Source organism: Phyllostomus hastatus, unplaced genomic scaffold (assembly GCF_019186645.2).
Source record: "Phyllostomus hastatus isolate PE091 unplaced genomic scaffold, TTU_PhHast_1.1 phas_contig_86, whole genome shotgun sequence".
Classification (NCBI taxonomy): domain Eukaryota; kingdom Metazoa; phylum Chordata; class Mammalia; order Chiroptera; family Phyllostomidae; genus Phyllostomus; species Phyllostomus hastatus.
In genome coordinates, this window is record NW_025333977.1 from 12,111,029 (window position 1) to 12,129,045 (window position 18,017).

The 18,017-nt window shown below is 40.5% G+C and overlaps 1 protein-coding gene across 1 annotated transcript in view; it reads left to right on the top strand.

The window, feature by feature from the left end:
• Positions 1–18,017, top strand: part of LEKR1 (leucine, glutamate and lysine rich 1) — a 148,522-nt gene that overhangs the window by 111,493 nt on the left and 19,012 nt on the right. The window contains exons 11-12 of the mRNA XM_045850755.1: positions 10,618–10,782; positions 13,423–13,722. Of these exons, the coding sequence (XP_045706711.1) occupies positions 10,618–10,782; positions 13,423–13,722 (465 nt within the window). The remainder of the gene's footprint in view (positions 1–10,617; positions 10,783–13,422; positions 13,723–18,017) is intronic.

Genomic DNA, 18,017 nt, shown 5'->3' on the forward strand with positions numbered 1-18,017 from the left:
TACCTGTTCCCACCAGCCAGTGTGAAAACCTGTAGTTCACAGGGAACTGAGTAGAGTTCTCAGAATGCACTTGCATCAGCAGTGGGGAATAATTAGCTCTAGATTAAATGCTGAGCTGGTCCTGCTTAACAGATTTTTAAGGGAAGACCTAAAAGTATCTAGCTGATTCCAAGAAACCTAACTGCATCCCAAAACAAAGTTTAAAAATATTCATAAGAATACAGAATTATTTGACATTTAACAGGGTAAAAATCACAATATCTGGCATCCAATAAAAAGTTGCCATGTATGGAAAGAAACAGGAAAATAGGACTCATAATGAGAAGAAAAATCAATGAATAAAAATCAACTCAGAATGGCACAGATGTTAGAATTAGCAGACAAAAACCATTAAAACAATTATAATTGTATTCCATAGGTCTAAAAACTAGAGGAAAACAATAACAATGTTAAGTGGACATATAGAAGATATAAAGAAAGATCTAATCTGAACTTCTAGAGATGAAAACTACAATGTCTGAGAAAAAGTACACTGGGTGAAATTAATGACAGATTAGGCATTTCAAAAGAAAAGATAGTGAACTTAAAGACACACCAATAGAAACTATTCAAATGACATAAAATGGAAAAAAACTCAAACAAAGAGCATCACTGAGCTGTGAGACAAATTCAAAGTGACTAGTATATGTGTAATTAGAATCATGGAAAGACAGGAGAGAGAAGAGGGATAGAAAAATTTTGGAAGAAATAATAAATGAAAAAAATTTTACTGAAAACTATAAACCCACAGATACAAGAATCTCAACAAACCTTAAACCCACCAAGAAACATTATAATCCAATTATTGAAAAATAGTGATAAAAATTAAGTTTTTAAGCAAGCAGAGAATAAAAGGCATACATAGAAGAACAAAGATAAATGAGCCAGCATGTTTTCATCAGAAACAATGTGCCAGAGAGACTGTGGGACTGAAAATATAGAAAGAATGTTGCAGGTGGGGTGAGCTGCTGATCTAGAATTGTGTACAAAGTAAAAATATGTTTAAAATGTGCGGGTGAAGTGAAAACTTGTTCAGAAATTTTAAAAGCTGAAATATTTATCTCCAGCACACCCACATTATAAGAAATATTTAAAGAAGTTCTTCAGTCAGAAGGAAAATTATACCAGATGAAAATACGGATCTATACAAAGGAATATAGAATGCCAGAAATGGTAACAATGTGGATAAATACATGCTGTTTAGCATTTGTATATCTTAACATATAATTAACTATTGAAACAAAAATATTATGAGATTTATGATGTAGAAACAAAGTATATGACAGCAATAGTGCTGGGAGGGGAGACATGAAAGCAAACTATTGTAAGATTCCTATACAGTACATGAAGTAATGTATTACTAGAAGATAGATTGCATTAATTTAATGATATGGTCTATGAACACTAAAGTAAATCCAAAAATTAAAAAAAAAAGTTATAGCTAATAAACCAGCAAAGGAAATGAAATGGAATTAGAAAATAATCCAAAAGAAGACAGAAAAAGAAAAGGAAAATGACGAGATGGGCCAAATAGAAACAATGTAGTAAGCTGACTTAAAAGCTAATCGTATCAACAATCAAATTGAATGTAAGTGTTCTAAACCAGGGGCCAGCAAAATTTTTCTATAAATGCTCAATTAGTAAATATTTTTGGTTTGTGGGACATAAGGTCTCTGTTACAACCACTCAACTCTGCCATTGTAGCTTAAAAGCAGCCATAGACATATGAATGGGTATGGCTGAATTTAGCCTGTGGACCTTATTTTGACAAGCCTGGTCTAAATATCCCCATTAAAAGACAGAGTGTAATGTTGGATAAAATTGTAAGGCTCTATGTGGCCTATATGAAATGCACTTTAATATAAAGAAATGTTTAAACAAGTGAGTTAAAAGTAAAAGATGGAAAAAGGGATGCTAACACAAATAAAAGGAAAGCCAGAGTTACTATAATTACTACAAGAGAAAGTAGATTTCATAGCAAAGAAAAAAGAATACAGTTGACACTTGAACAACACGAGTTTGAATTACATAGATCCACTTATATGCAGATCTTTTCAATGAATACTATAAATGTAAATGTATGTGGATTGCTTTCATTTTGTTTAGTTTTTTATTTTTTATTTTTAATTATATTTTATTGATTATGCTATTACAGTTGTTCCGGTTTTCCCCCTTTGCCCTCCTCCACCCAACACCCCCTACTCCCTCAAGCACTCCTCACACCATTGTTCACGTCCATGGGTCATGCATATAAGTTCTTTGGCAACTTTATTTCCAGTACTATACTTTACGCCTCCAGGGCTATTCTGTAACTACCTATTTGTACTTCTTAATCCCCTCATCTCCTCAGCCATTCTTCTACATCCCTCACCCATCTGGCATCCATCAAAACACTCTTTGTATCCATGATTCTGTCTCTGTTCTCATTTGCTTAGTTTGTATTTTAGATTCAGTTGTTGAGAGATATGTATTTATTGCCATTTTATTGTTCATAGTTTTGATCTTTTTCTTAAAATACGCCCCTTTAACTTTTCATATAATAATGGTTTGGTGATGAGAAACTCCTTTAGTTTTTTTTCTTATCTGGGAAGTTCTTTATCTGCCCTTCAGTTCTAAATGATATCTTCACAGGGTAGAACAATCTTGGCTGTAGGTCCCCGCTTTTTAAGACAGAATATTTCTTGCCAATCCCTTCCAGCCTTCAAAATTTCTTTTGAGAAATCAGCTGACAGTCTTATGGGAACTCCCCTGTAGGTAACTAACTTCTTTTCTCTTGCTGCTTTTAAGGTTCTCTCTGTCTTTAACATTTGATATTTTAATGATGATGTGTCTTGGAGTGGGCCTCTTAACATCCATCTTGTTTGGAACTCTCTGTGCTTCCTGGACTTGCATGTCTAGTTCCTTCACCACATTGGGAAAGTTTTCTTTCATTATTTTTTCAAACAGATTTCCAATTTCTTGCTCTTTCTCTTCTGCTTCTGGCACCCCTATGATGCAAATGTTGGACTTCTTAAAGTTGTTCCAGAGGCTTCTAATACTATTCTCCTTTTTTTGGATTCTTTTTTCTTGTTGTTGTTCTGATTGGTTGTTTTCTTGCTTCCTTATGTTCTAAGTCATTGATTTGATTATCAGCTTCATCCACTGTACTGTTGTTTCCCTATAAATTGTTCTTTATTTCAATCAGTGTATCCTTAGTTTCTGACTGGATCTTTTTATGCTGTTGAGGTCCTCACTAAGCTCCTTAAGCATCCTTACAACCACTGTTTTGAATTCTGTATCTGTTAGAATGCTTATCTCCATTTTGTTTAGTTCTTTTTCTGGAGTTTTGATCTGCTCTTTCATTTGGGCCATGTATCTTTGTCTGCTCTTTTTGGCAGCCTCCCTGTGTTAGTTTCTATGTACTACATAGAGCTGCTATGACTCCCTGTCTTGGTAGTGTGGGCTAATGTAGTAGGTGTCCTGTAGGCTTCAGTGGCACTGCCTCCCCTGTCACCCAACCTGGATACTCAAGGTACACCCTCCATGCAGGTTGTGTACACTGTCCTCTTATAGTTGAGCCTTGGTTGCTGTTGGCGGATCAATGTGAGGGATTTACCCAGGCCAGTAAGCTGCAAGGACTGGCTGTGACCACTGACCACCAATCTCTACCCTCCATGAAAGATCAGCTATGTAGAGGCACAGTGGTGTGCTCCAACATGGTCTGTAGTTGTCCACTGGGTATGTAGGCTCTGGGGTTTCCCAGGTGGTGAAGGCCTCAGTCAGCCCCCACCTGTGTTTGCCTGGGGCCACCCTGCATGAGCTCTAAAGAAACACACAGATGGCTGCTACTTGTGCTGGGCTTGGAGGTTTCTAGGAGAAGCCAAGCTGTGAACCTAGGCTGGCTGCTTTTAGTGCCAGGCCTGGGGCCACTTATCAAGAGTTACAGGGACTGGGGGCTCACTAGGCTGGCTGTTGCTTGTTTGAGAGGCTTTAGGAAGCTGCAAAGCATGAGCCAAGACCAGCCATTCATACCGAAAAGCCAAGGTTAACAGCTTGGGTAGACCTGTGAGTTGGGTGGGATGGAGCCTCAGGGGATCTCAAGGGTGTGACAAATAGTGTTATCCAGACTGATGGACTTTTAGATATGGCACCAGCCTGCCAGCTCTGTGGCTTTGTGGGGGGTTCAGAAAAGAGACAATGGCCTCTGCCCACGTTTCTGTGTGAGAAAAAGCTGTCCCCCAGCTCTTGCCTTGATGCCAGACACTTCATTTCCTCCCTGTATGCCACTAGTGGCTTTCAAACTGCTATCCCAATGCTGGAGCTCATAGCAACTGACTCTGTGTCCATGTGTGGTTCTTTTAGAGGAACTGCTTGGGACTCTAAAAGTTTCTTCTACCAACTCAGTCCCCACTGGTTTTTATAGCCAGAAGTTGTGGGGACTTACCTTCCTGGCACTGGAACACTGGGCTGGAGGGGAATTGTGGGGCCGGGGCCCCTTGCTCCCAAGATGTCCCTCCCACATTTTTATATACCACAGGTGGATATGGGACCAGCCCATTCTACATGTCTGTCTTCCCCTCCTACTAGTCTGGATGGATGTGGTTTCTTTAATTCCATTTTTGCCAGACTTCCATTCAACTTGATTTTTGACAGTTCTGAGTCATTATAATTTTGATATGATTATGCAAGGAGGCAAGACATGTTTACTTATGCCTCTATCTTGATTTTGTTTAGTTTTTTTTCCCTGGAGTTTTGTTCTGTTCTTTCATTTGGGATGTGTTTCTTTGCCTCCTCGTTTTGGAGCCTCCTTGTGTTTGTTTCCCTGTGTTAGGTAGAGTTACTGTGTCTCTTGGGCTTGGTGGAAATGGCCTTACGTAGTAGGTGTTCTGTAGGGCCCTGTGGCACAAAGAATCTCCCTGATCCCCCAAGCTGGGCATTCCTAGTGTGCTTCCTACACCCATTTATGGACAGTGTACGCTCTCCAGTTGCAGTTGAGCCTTGATTGCTGTTGGCACATCAATGGGAGGGATTGATACCCAGACCGATCTGCTGCAAAGGACTGGCTGCGTCCTCTGTGGAGGACCAGCTGTGACACAGAATATGACTTACTTAAACAGGTCTTTGGTGCTTGCTGAGTATGCCTCTTGAGTGTGTCACTTGTGGAGGTTGTTGAATGGTGCTTTGACATGTTCTGAAGCTGTCCACTGGGTGTACTGGCTCTGGGACCTCCCAGGAGATGCAGGCCAGGGTCAGCTGTCACCTGGGTCTGCCTGAGTCCACCCAGCATGAGCTACAAAGCAATATGAAGATGGCTGCTACTTGTGCTGGGCTTGGGGGTACCCAGGAGAGACCAAGTTGTGAGCAAGTCTGGCTGTCACTAGTGCCAAGCCTAGCACCACTTGGCAAGAGGTATGGGGCACACCAAGGACAGAGGCTTCATGTGTGAGAGATTTTAGAAAAATGTGGAGCACGGACCAAGAGAGGTCATTTGTATGAAAAAGCCACAGAACACAGCTTGGGTAAGCCCATGAGTTGGTGGGGCAAGGTCTCAGGAAATCATCAGGGTGGGGCAAACTGTGTTAGGTTGATGGAGATTCAGATACGGCACCTGCCTGCCAGCTTTGTGGGGGGAGGACTCAGAAAAGGGACAATAGCCTCTGCCAGCACTTCTGCCTGGGAGAAAGCTGCCTTCCAGCTCTCAGCGTGATGCCAAACAATTCAGTCTCTCCCCATATGTCCCTGGTGCCTTTTGAGCTACTGCCCCAGTGCTGGAGCTCAGAGCAAGTGAGTCCAAGTAAGTCTGAGAGTGGGCCCTTTAAGAGGAATGCCTGTGACTCCAACCACACTCCGTCTCATTCAGCCACAAGCCCTGCTGGTTTTCAGAGCCAGAAGTTATGGGGACTTCTCTTCCTGGCATTGGAACCCTGAGATGGGGAACCTGGTGGGAAGCTGGGACCCCTTGCTCCTCAGAGGGGACCTCTGCAGCTCAGATATCCCTCCCAATTTTTATGCACCACACAAGTGAAGAAGAAGCCCATTCCACATCCATACTCCTCCTACCAGTCTCAGTGTGCCTTTTTCTTTAAATCCTTAGTTGTAGGACCTCTGTTTGGCTAGATTTCAGGCAGTTCTGAATGATGGTTGTTCTGTGGTTTGGTTGGTATTTTGATGTGGTTGTGGGAGGATGTAAGTACTACATTTACCTACTCCACAATCATGACCAGAAGCTCCAAATATTTTGAAACTAAGTGAATACCTAATCCATGTCCTTAATCACTATTCCATGTACAAGTATGAGGAGACAGGCTACATGGAAAAACTAAACACCCTGAGTTATGGATCCACCAGAAATACTGAGTGTGTATACCTTCTCCACCTCATATTAACTCTATGGTCTTAGTGAAAATACTTAACCTCTCTTATGACTGTTTCTTTCTAGACAGTGGGAATAATAATTATTATATGTTTTTCCCAGGGCTGTAAGAATTAAATGAGTTGATGTATGAAATATGTCCTACACCATACTTCATAGCTTATATACTCAGAGGTACACAGTGAACATTCTCTCTTTTGGTCCTAAGTTTACACAGCTCTTGGGAGGACTTCAATATATATTCTTGATTCCTTAGCAATTTTTACTAAAAATTCTGTGCATTAGAATAATCACCTACTTTTATAATATATTTATTCAGTAATTAATTCAGAAATAATCCTAAGTGTTAGTTTTCAACCAGTATTTGTTTTTATTTGGAAAATAGTATAATTTATTTTTTAAATGGTATGTGTACATCAAATTTTAATAAATGCTTTTATTTCTACTTTGACATCTGAAATTTCCTTGGTTTTAAAGGGATCATGAAGTGATAAGTGATTATGTTATAATGTGATATTTGACTCCATGGAAAGTTAGAAAATGATATTCAAATCAACCAGAAAGCTCTCACTTGGAAAATAATTAGTGAAAAGACATTATTCTGCACATCAGAATTAGACATATATTATAAAACACTAATTATGCAGCTCAACTTCAAATAAAAAATGGACTTAAAAATTAACATTCTAAGAATGCTCTGGAAGCATCAGGAGGCATTCACCAAGGAGACAGAGTTTAAGCTAGAGGAGAATATGGATAAATAAACAGCTAAAAGAATTAAACCTAGAATGTGTACACAGATAAGTAATTTTACTTCATGTAGCTCTTGAGTTCTCCTTGTTATTCTTTATTTAAAAATCAGAATTTCCTCATAATTATCAAAATTACCATTAATTATTGGATAAAGCAGTTCATATTTTTCTGTATGCATCATCACTGAGTTCATTTATTTGACATAAACAGAAGTCCTGCCATCTAAGATATTTGAAACAAACAGCTCCTTGTCAACGTGTGAAAAATACATAAACACGACACTGGCACAGTCCATCTTCTCAATGATAAATAATGCACTGGCTTAAGCAAGCCATGGTGTTTGTGGGTTCATCATTTTGTTCCAACTATTCAGATGATGGAGGAACCAGCAGGGTCATCTCTCTCTGCTACAGTGTCAGCACATGGAGATGGTTCTTGGCATCTCATTGCAGCTTCCTTAAGTGTTCGAAATGCCACCTGAAGCTCATCATTTTGCTTCTCTTTCTCAGGTTGTGCAAATTAAAATGCAAACCAGTAATAGTGAATCACTCTTCTCACTTCTATTTATAGTGCTTTTTCTTTCCCACCTTCTACCTATTTCTCTTTACCTACAATAGTTCATTCCAAGAAATAGTTCAAGGGCAAGAAGTTCTTGCTTCCCGATTCAGGTAGACCAGAACATCCTACCCATTCAAGCAGTCAGCCACGCCCTTTCCTTCCCTGAATGTTTCCCCTTTGTTTCATCTTTCTCAAGGTACTCTATGGATGTTCAAAATGGCCTCTTCCCCATGATAAATTAAAAGAACTTTTTAAAAAAGTTCTTCTAAAATCTTTCTGTCTTTAATTTACAATTTTTCCCTGGGTTACCTAATTTGTGTACTTTCTTAATTGGAGAAATTAGTCCATATTTTGATGATGCCTTTTTGTCCTAAGATAACTATTTGGCTCTATCAATTAACCATGCAAAAAAATGTTTAAATAATTGATATTTTTAGCAGCTCAGAACACATTTTTTTTTGAGCTTCTAAAAAATGTTATTTGGTTGGGGTTTTTTAAAGGTATCTTGTGAGCCATTTAATTCTTAAAATTATTCCTTGCAATCTGTCCAAATGTTTTGCAGTTGATGTCCTTCTTTCTTGTGTTGTTGACTTACCTATCCCGGTGTTGCTGGAGCGCAGTGATCAAACAGGGCGTGTGGTGAGAGTCAGGTTGAAGTCCAGAGCTGCCCCAGACCTGTGCAGTAGCACAGGCCAAGGGAGAAAACAGGGCTGGAATCCAGCCTGTGCTCTGCTCACCAAGTACTGTGCCTGGCTGGCATGGGGCTGAATTCATCTAAGGAAGGGGTGCTCTGCTGATTCATGCAAAGTTTTCATATGGGCTGGTGGTGGCCCTGTAGATAGAAGATCATGTAGAGGACTGTTGACTTGACACTGATGCATTGAGGAACCACTAAGAAGGAATGAGAGCATTCAACTTATATTTTGTAAAGAACACTCTGCTGTGTGTATCATGGATTGGAGAGAAACAGAGTAGAAGTAAGGAGGCCAGTCAAGAGGTGACAGTGGCCAGAACTAGGGCAATGGCGTGCAAATACAGAGAAATAGCTGAATGTAAGGCATCTTTTGGAGGAAAAATGAATAGGATTTGATGCCAGATTAGGTGTGGAGGGTAAGGAAGAGAGGGGAATAAAAGATGGCACCCCAATTACTGACTTGCATAACTAGATGGATGGCGGTTCTGTGTGAGGTGGGGAGGGCTGGGGAGGAACAGATGGAAACAGGGTTGTGTTAAGGTTTCTGGTTCAGGGCCTTTATTTGAGACACCGTGAAGTCCCTACATTGCTACCAGGAGGCAGGTGGATGTAAGTACCTGGAATTCAGAAGAATATCTGTCCTTTTTTCTGAGTGTCTCTAAGGCTTTTCTTGTCTTTAGCAGTCCAACAGCAACACATCTGAACAATTCTGTCGTGTTTGTAAGTGATCATCGGCGTCCTTTCCCCAAAACAATCCAGAAATTTATTCTGAGAGAAGCAAAACAACTTCTTGTGTTGAGTATAAATAGAATTGCTTTGCCTTGGGGCAAATGCTCAGATAAACCCACTAACCCCAGTGACTCCGCATTGGAGCTGGTCTTCTGTCTGCATTTTATTAAATTTAAAGGGCTTCTGACAAACCTTCTTAGCAAACTGTCTGTTTCCCGGTTCCCTGATTTCAGTGTTCCCTTGAGAAATGTGGATTGACGTTTTTCCCCTTCTTATAGTGACATCAACCACAGAGTCACACTAAGTCAGGTTTGACAGTTTTTCTCCCAAGTTGTCTGGCATTGCCTCCCTCTTAGAATTTACAGTCATGGCACAGTGTAAATCTAGAGCCAGCCTGTCACTGGAATCTCTTCTCTAATCTCACTAGATGAACTCCCAGGTCTGAAGGACTCCAGGACTTTCTCTCTTGCTCCAGTAGGCAGAGCCAAAACCATTGGTTTAAAACCACAGGGAGAAAGATGTTGGCCCAGCTAAAGGAAAAAGTGCCTAATGCTTAGTGCTGCCTGAAAGTGGAAACGCCTGCTGGGGAAGGGGTGAGTTACGGTTTCTGGCGGTGTAGACTCACAGAGCAGACGACTGTTTGGTGCAGATCCATGGTAGAGACTGAGGGTCAGAGCAGAGAAGTGCTCTCCAGTGACTACTGAATTTCTGCTCATGCTACAGCTTTACACGGATGTTTCATCCCATTTAACCCGCATAAGGACCCCCAAGGGAACTAGTTATAACCCCACCAGTAGAAGTCATGATCACAGTTTAATATCACACAAGTAGAAAGTGTGAGAACCAGGATTTAAATTCCACTTCATCTAAATCCAAAGTCCTTGTTTATTCTTTCCGCAAGTCATGAAAGCTTGAGAAATTGAACTAAGGGATTTCTGAGGGCCCTTCCAGCACTGTGATTCTGTCTGAGTCAAAATATGGACACAGGCATCCATATGTTTTCCTTGATCAACTTTCTGACCTCAGTCACATTACAATGATCATCTGTGGCTCCAACACTTCCTATGGTTTCCATCAAGAAAGGACCATTAAAAATCCAACTTCTGTACCTTGTATCCCTTTGAGCTCTCAGCAGCACTTAGTTTAAGGGCCTCAAAATCTTTTTTGGGGGGCAGGGGGGAGTTGCTGGCGAGGACTGAGTTTACAGAAGACAAAGCTTTTAGTATTTCTCAGAACTGTTATAATATATTATCCTACCATCTCGACTCATTTTTCAGGTTTTAAAAGATCTTGAAATATTTGACCCAAGGTCAATATATCCGATCTAAGTTCTCAGTCAAATTAAAAATAAATATATTAGAGTTTAAAAACTAGATTAGTTTTTAAAATTACTATTGGAGTTAGAATTTTTAAAAAATGTTGTAATCTGAAAACAACTTTACTGATTTTAAGGTACAATGCCTTTATATGTGTGTTAAATGCTATTTTCTAGATTGAAGCTGAACTCACCAAGGAAAGAGCCCAGCATTTACTTGAAGTTGAGGAGCAAGCTCTTCTCTGTAAAGAAGAAGCTAAACTGGAACTTGATATTGAAAAGGAAAAACACCAAGAAATGATCCAAAAGTATAAGAAAGAACAAGAGGAGCTACAAATGAAGGTCTGGCATTATAATGGTCAATATCATGTAATGGGTTTGAAACTACAGACGTTGGTTGTTCCGTCTAAGAACATGACAGTATTTACAAGTCCGGTCGCTGTGCCTTGGGCTTGGCCACATAGGAAGAATGATTTGCATATTCTCCAGAATGAATAACTGATATTAGCTATACAAGCATGAAACCCAGCTGTATATAGAAATAAGCTTACTTTTAAAACAACATAAATTATGCAATTCTAATTAGCATGACTAGATAGTCTAACATATAAAACATGCAACATCAAAAGATAATGAGGTGTTTTATATAATTAAAAACTTTCCAACAACTAAAACCTATCTTCTTTCATGATATTTTCAATACTAAATATTTTTGCTTCTTTTTTATTGTAGTTATTTATTTTTATTATTGTTCAGTTATAGTTGTCCTACCTTTTAAAGAAATATTTTTTAAATGTAACCACCTCCCTAGTTTCTGAAAAATTGTGTCAAAAACATAAGATTTTGTTAAGATTCCCCTGTTTTTATAAGGCCTGGGTGTGGTAATATGCATGTGTTTGTATATGTATGTGTGTGTGGTGTGTGTATTAACCAAGGTGCAGTGGGGAAACCCCTATTTTTGAATAAAATCATTAACAGTCTGTGTAAGTTAAGTATCAGATGAGACTTCCTGGCCTCTGCGTTGGTGTACCGGGGCATGGTCCAGCATTTTCAACAGTCCGCTGTGAACACGAGGCAGGCCAGCTACATGAGCGTGCAGCAAATGCAGCAGTATCACAGGGCCCTGCACTCAGAAGGGCCTCATATTTGGGGCTTAATACTCTGCAAATGCTGTTTTGAAATTCTTAATAATTTTACCTTTCAATTCCTGTATTGTAATATAAGTGAAGGCCTGTTGAGACAATGAAACACATTGGGGAACCAGGAACCTGGGCTCACCCCAGGTCACCCATCCTGGGCAGGTCCTCTCTTAGTCCTGCCCCCCAGGCCACCCCTGGCTCCTCTTGGCGTGTTCTCCTGACCTCCCCTCACCTCAGGACTGCTGTCCCAGGGTCCTGGATGTCTCAGTGCCCCATCTGCAGGGGAATGCCAAAAGGCAAGCCCCAGCTTGCCAGGGGTTACAGTTTTTCAAGAGAAGTCATAAGTCTAGGTTTCATAAGTAAACTCGTGATTTTTAAATGTTGACTCCCTTTTTTAAAAATCCAAATGTACTTGTGGCTATTTGAGCCTCCTCTCCCAAGGATAACCTGCTCTGTTTCAGCGTCACGTCTCCTCAGGGTGATGGGAACTACTGTCCAGACCTAGTTGCGACCCTCTTCCTTCCTGGATTAATTGAAGATAATGGAATCTGAATTTAGTTTATATAATTACTAAGTGTAGTAAATGGATTTCTTATAAAAGTTATTCTTAATGTAAATTTAACATTTGGAACAAATTTTGGATATTTAATTCTTAAGTAATAGTTCACAAAATCCGTAGAACTTTGGTCTCTGAATGTTTTCCAGATTCTCCATGGGTTGGTTTCTTGTTGTACTAATATTTGTTACATGACAATATCCGCAGCATAAATAATAAGGATATGTTGCATCAGAAGCAGCTTTGCTCTTCCCACTTCTTTTCTGTTCTTTGTTTTGTTTTGTTTTTTAAGGAGAGAGGAAAAAGCATTTTCCCTTCTAAAGACTTTTATTATGATGAAGAAAAGCTTCCCCAAGTTATTCTCTCTTCTATTTATCTAGAGGTACCACCTTGAAAAGCAGTATATTTTAAAGAATTCTGGTATCCTCTACAACTGCACTGTCTAATGTGGTAGCCACAAGGAGCTACTTAAATTTCAATTAATTAAAATGAAATAAAATTAAACCTGCAGTTCCTCAGTCACATTAGCCACATTTCAAATGCTCATTACCCAGTCCTGGCAAGCGAGAGCCCATTGTGCACGTCCCTTCCCAACTCAGCGATCACTGATGTCACCTTGGGAGCTCGGAATTGGTCGTGGTGAGAGCATTTGTGCTGTGGAGATCAGACACAGACCTGGCTCGTGTGTGGGGGGGAGTCAGTTGTTAGACACGCATCAGCACACACTGTGAATAGCCACATGTAGTGCCTACTGTGTCCATACTATATTGGACATCACAGAATACTTCTATCATCACAGGAAGTTCTGTCGGGCATACTGCTCTATAAGGTATAGTACCTGAAGTACCTCCAGTCATTATGTACAAGAAAGAAAAAATGTCAAAGGGAAACTTATGGGTATGGTATGAGTAAAATATAAATGCTGTGCTCCTGTACGTGCATCCCAAGCATCAGGCATTTTAACTGACAGAGCTACCCTGTAGTGAGTCCAGACAGGCAACTAATCACCACTGGAGCTATTCTTGGTGACTTAACCCAGTTACAGAGATTCATGTATTTCTAAGGATGCTCAAGTGATTAGTGCAATTCCGTTTAAGGTGGTAAAAACAAAAATTTTAGTCTTAACTTTTAAAAAGAAAATTTTGGAGGCCTACATATGTCATAGGATTTGTTTTCATGTGATCAGTGGTGTACACTGATTATGTAGAATAAGTCTTTGAAAACCATGAGAACTCTGTGGTTACCTGGAGATATTGCCTAAAAACTAATACAAGATTTATCTTACAGATATCTGACTTAATCGCAGGCGCTACTAGAGACTTAAGGCTGGAAGTAGCCACTCTTGAAAAAAAACTGCATGAATCCCATGTCCAATATACTGAAGAATCTGAGTCAAAGGAGAAGGAAATTGAAAACCTTAAGAATCTGGTTGCAGAATTTGAATCTCGCTTGAAGAAGGAAATTGACAATGGTGATTTTGTTTCAGAGGACTTGAGGAAGGAAATGAAACAGAAGTCCGATGAACTGGAAAGGGCCCTGCTGGCGCAGACGCAGCTGATGCAGCAGTTCAGGCAGTCCCAGGAAGAGGTAGGAGGCCGCCGATGGCACCCACCGCCGCAGTGAGAGGCGGTACCGTGGCAGATGCTCTTTCAAAAACCAAACGAACGAAAACATGAAAGGTAGCTTGGTGTCATGCAAAAAGTTCTGGACTGCCAGTCAGGGACCTGGGATCATATCCTGGTTTTGTCTTTAACTAGGCGGTCACTTAACCTTCCTGGACCTGGCTTCCTTTTCTGTGAAATGAATACACGAAGCTACATAATCTCTAAGGTTTTCTCAGCACCCAGTGCTACTGTGTTGCAAATGACCTTTTAAAACCTCTGCCACTAGTAATCTTTATATGTCTTGCTTCTTTGGACATTAAATCTTTGCCAAAAAACTTTTAGAGGACTTGCTGCTTTAGTTCAAATAATATTTGGACAATATATCTTAAATACCATTTTTCTTGAGGGATTTATCTTTCCATCAACCTAAATTTATAAGGTAATTTACGTGTGTTGGTCTTCTTTCTTATGCATGTGTGATTATTTTAGCAATGTTTTTATTTGAACGGGAGTAGACAGATTTTGATTTAAAATTTCTTTCTAACAAAGTCTTATATCCGAACTGCTAAGCAGTGTGGAAATGGTGGCTGCTGCAGACTGAGTGTGTGTGTCCTCTAAAAAATCCTGAAACCTAATCCCCAGTGTGATGACATTTAGACGTGGGGACTTGGGGAGGCATTTAAGTCAGGGGGGGACTCTGGGCGGTATTTAATCACGAAGGCAGAGCCCTCGAGAACGGGCTTCGTGCCCTCATAAAAGAGATCCCAGAAAGCTCCCTCACCCTTTGTGCCACATCAGGACAAAGGGGGAGGGTGTCTCTGACCCAGGAAGCAGGCCCGCGCCACACACCCAATGTGCTTGTGACTTGACCATGGACTTCCTGGCCTCTAGAACTGGGAGGAATAAATTTGTTTTGTTGTTTGAGTCTCCCAGTCTATAGTACTTTCTTATAGCAACTTGAACTAGGGCAGTAGAGCAATTAGTCTGTTCTGTAATCACCCAAGTTATGTCACATCAGAATGTTTGATCCCATTCATGAGGGGATAACAAAAAAAGGCAAATGGGGGAAGACTCTGAATGTTAATGACAAGTCATCTTTTGTCGGTTTTATGGGCATTTTAAGGAATAAAAAGAAAGTACTAGTTATAACATTGGTTATTAATAATTAAATATACCGTGTTCTTGCTACATTTAAATTATCCAGCAGAATAAAAAGTTAAGTATATGCCAGCATTATAATTAGGAAGTGAATTTATTATTGCAAAGGAGTTATAAACTAAGTTAAAATGGGAATGGGCAGAATGCTGGATCAACAGCAATGCCGTAACCGCCCTGTAAAGGAGAAATGAATTCCATGTTAGCGATGAGGAACTGACTTTTGGAAGGCCCCGCAGTGCGGCGGGGCGAGACTCAAAGCTGCATCTCTGTGGCAGCGATGTTTCCTCTTTCAGGAAACCTGAGCTACAGTGACCCCGAGTTCCACAGGGACCCCCAGGCTTAGCACTCATCTCTAGGCCTCATTTATTTTCTGTTTTTTACTTTAAAGTAACAATAAGCACACTATGTATTCCTCCAGATGGTTAGGGGGTCAGATGAGCATCTCCTGCTGGAGCACAGCAGCATAGCGTCCCTGGTACAGGGAGCCGCGTGGTCAGTGCGGACAGGAGTGGGAGGGGACAGCACACCTTCCCTCGGCTCTGCTGCGGAGACCCTGAGAAGGACAGAGGTGATGCGGTTCTGCTTCAAGGGAGACAGTGGCGTTGACGTTCTAGAGGGGAGACAGGAGGTTAAAGGAGGGAAAGGTCAAGGCAATGAGACCAGCAGGTTTTCTAACTTTTAAATCCCCAGAGAGATGGCAATATGGAAGATAAGGAGTAACTTGTAAACTAGGACATGTAGAAAAAGACAGAAGGGTCAAATTCTGAAAATGTGTGTTGGGCATCTATGCAGGCGCCAGGCCCTGTGCTGGACACTAGATATGCAGTTATGAATATAACTGACGACTGCCATTCACTGCTCTCAAAGAAGAATTTAAAGAAAGTTTTATATGAGTAATTACATTGACATCAGGAGGAAAGAATGGCCTAAACAGAAACCTGTCATACATAAAGCATAGACAGAAGCTAAAAAATTGGCCTTAAGGGCCTGTATTAGTTTTCCATTGTTGTACAATAATAAATTGTCCTCAAATTCAGTGGCTTCAGGCAGCAAACATTTATTTTCTCATCATTTCTGTCAGTCAAGGATCTGAATGTGGCTTAGGTGGGTGCTTCTGGCTCACGGCCTTTCATGAGGTTGGTGCCAGGTTGTCGGGGGCTGTGGTCTCATCCAAAGGCTCAGCCAGGAGAGTGTTGGCTTCCACGCTTACTTTGTGGTTGCTAGCAGGATTTACTTCCTCACGGGCTCTTGGGCTCAGAGCCTCAGCACCTTGCTGGAGCTCAGCGGCCTTCCTCAGTTCCTTACAGCATGGACCTCTCCATAGAACAGCCTATAGAACAGCCCACCACACGGCAGCTGGCTTCCCTCAGAGCAGGCAAATAAGCAAGAATGAGAGAGTGAAAAAGAGAGTGCCTAAAATAGAAGCCACAGTCTTTTTGCAATCTCATCTTGGAGGTGACATCCCCGTTGCTTCTGCTGTATTCTACTCTTCATAAATGAGTCAATAAGCCCAGCCCCCAGTCAAAGTGAGTGTGAATAGCACATGAGTGTGAATAGCAAGAGGGTAGGGACACAGGGCCATTTTAGGACTGCCAATCTCAGGGCCTCTGGAGGTAATTTTGGCAAGCAAAACCAGACTGAAAGTGAAGAGTGAATGTCATTTTCAGGCAAAGGGAGCTACATTTAGAGCTCTTTCTGCTCATTAGTTATAAAAGAAAGCCACATAAAGATGACATTTTTGGTTTTTTTTAAAGTAGGCTATTAAAAGATACAGGACACCAAGATGGTATACAAATGGTTATGGATCCTTACTGGGTAGTAGAAAGGGATCATCTCACAGGGAAAATTACCCAAGGATATGCCAGGGGGAAGATTTCCTTATGCTGGGGTGAGGAGAGGGGAGGGTTGGCTAGGTTTTCTATTAGAAGTTAAATAATTATAACTAAAAGGTAGGAGTAAATAATTAAGGCTGCTTCTCTGGTTAAGCACGCCAAAGTCCAGAATTTCTTATAAAAGTAGGAAATGAGCCTATAAAAGCATAGAAGTTACAGGTCAGAAAGAATAGAGTCTGTGGCATTTAAAGTGAAAAGCACTACTATTTTGACCATGCATTGCAGACACTTGAAATTTCTCAGGTTCTGGAGAAGAAAAGCCACTTTTAAATGGAGAACAAATTCCCATTAGAATGAAGATAAATTAATGGTCTAATAAGAAAGCTAATTAAGGAGAGGAAAGTCCAGCTCTCGTTCAAGAGAGCAGAGAATGGGTGGACTTTGTTTTTTATTGTATGAAGAAAGTTCTCAAGGGTGGGAGGAAGGCCTTAGCCTCTAAAGGGCAAAATGGGCATTCCTGTGTGGAGTGGGGATTATTGGAGAGCAGCCACAGAAACAAGGGTCAGAGGTGAAGCAACAAAAGGCACAGGTCAATAAGAGAGAAAATGGAAAATAAAACTGTATGGGAAATGTAAATGTGAAAAGGGGCCCCCCAGAAAACTCCTCAGACAGAGCAGACACACACATAAAAAATTACAACATTAGGAGAAAAAAGAGGGAAGTCAGAAAAGAAACATAGTATGTTAGAGAATAGGACATTATCATTTAAAACCTGGTTAAAACAGATCGCGTGCTTCTTGCGGCCCGTTTTTCTTCCTACCAGCTCCACGTGAGTCCTGTCAGGACAGCGTGGCCCTGCTGCTGTGGGCCTTGTTGTCATCCAGAAAAAGAATGTAGCAAATTAAAATAAGAAAACACAAAAACAGCTCATGTATAACTACCAAAGGAAAACCAGTACAGAGAACTCAATATTTTTGTTGTCTTAAGGCTATAGATAAAGAAAACAAAGGGGCAGAAGTTTTACATTCTACCAGTTCCTGTAAAAATAAAATATATTCAAAAATAGAAAGGAAAACTTTTGTTAAACAGGGAGAATTGAATACATATGTTTATCTCTATTTCATCTCAAAACACTAAAATGACAGTCAACTAATAAACAGTGAATAAATTCACAAGGAAAAGAAAACAAGAGAGGAGTTGTCACCAGATGGACGAGATGTCAACTACACTTTGGGAAATGGAAAGCAATGTAGGGGTGAGCGGCAATTAGCAGACTATCAGACCGTGA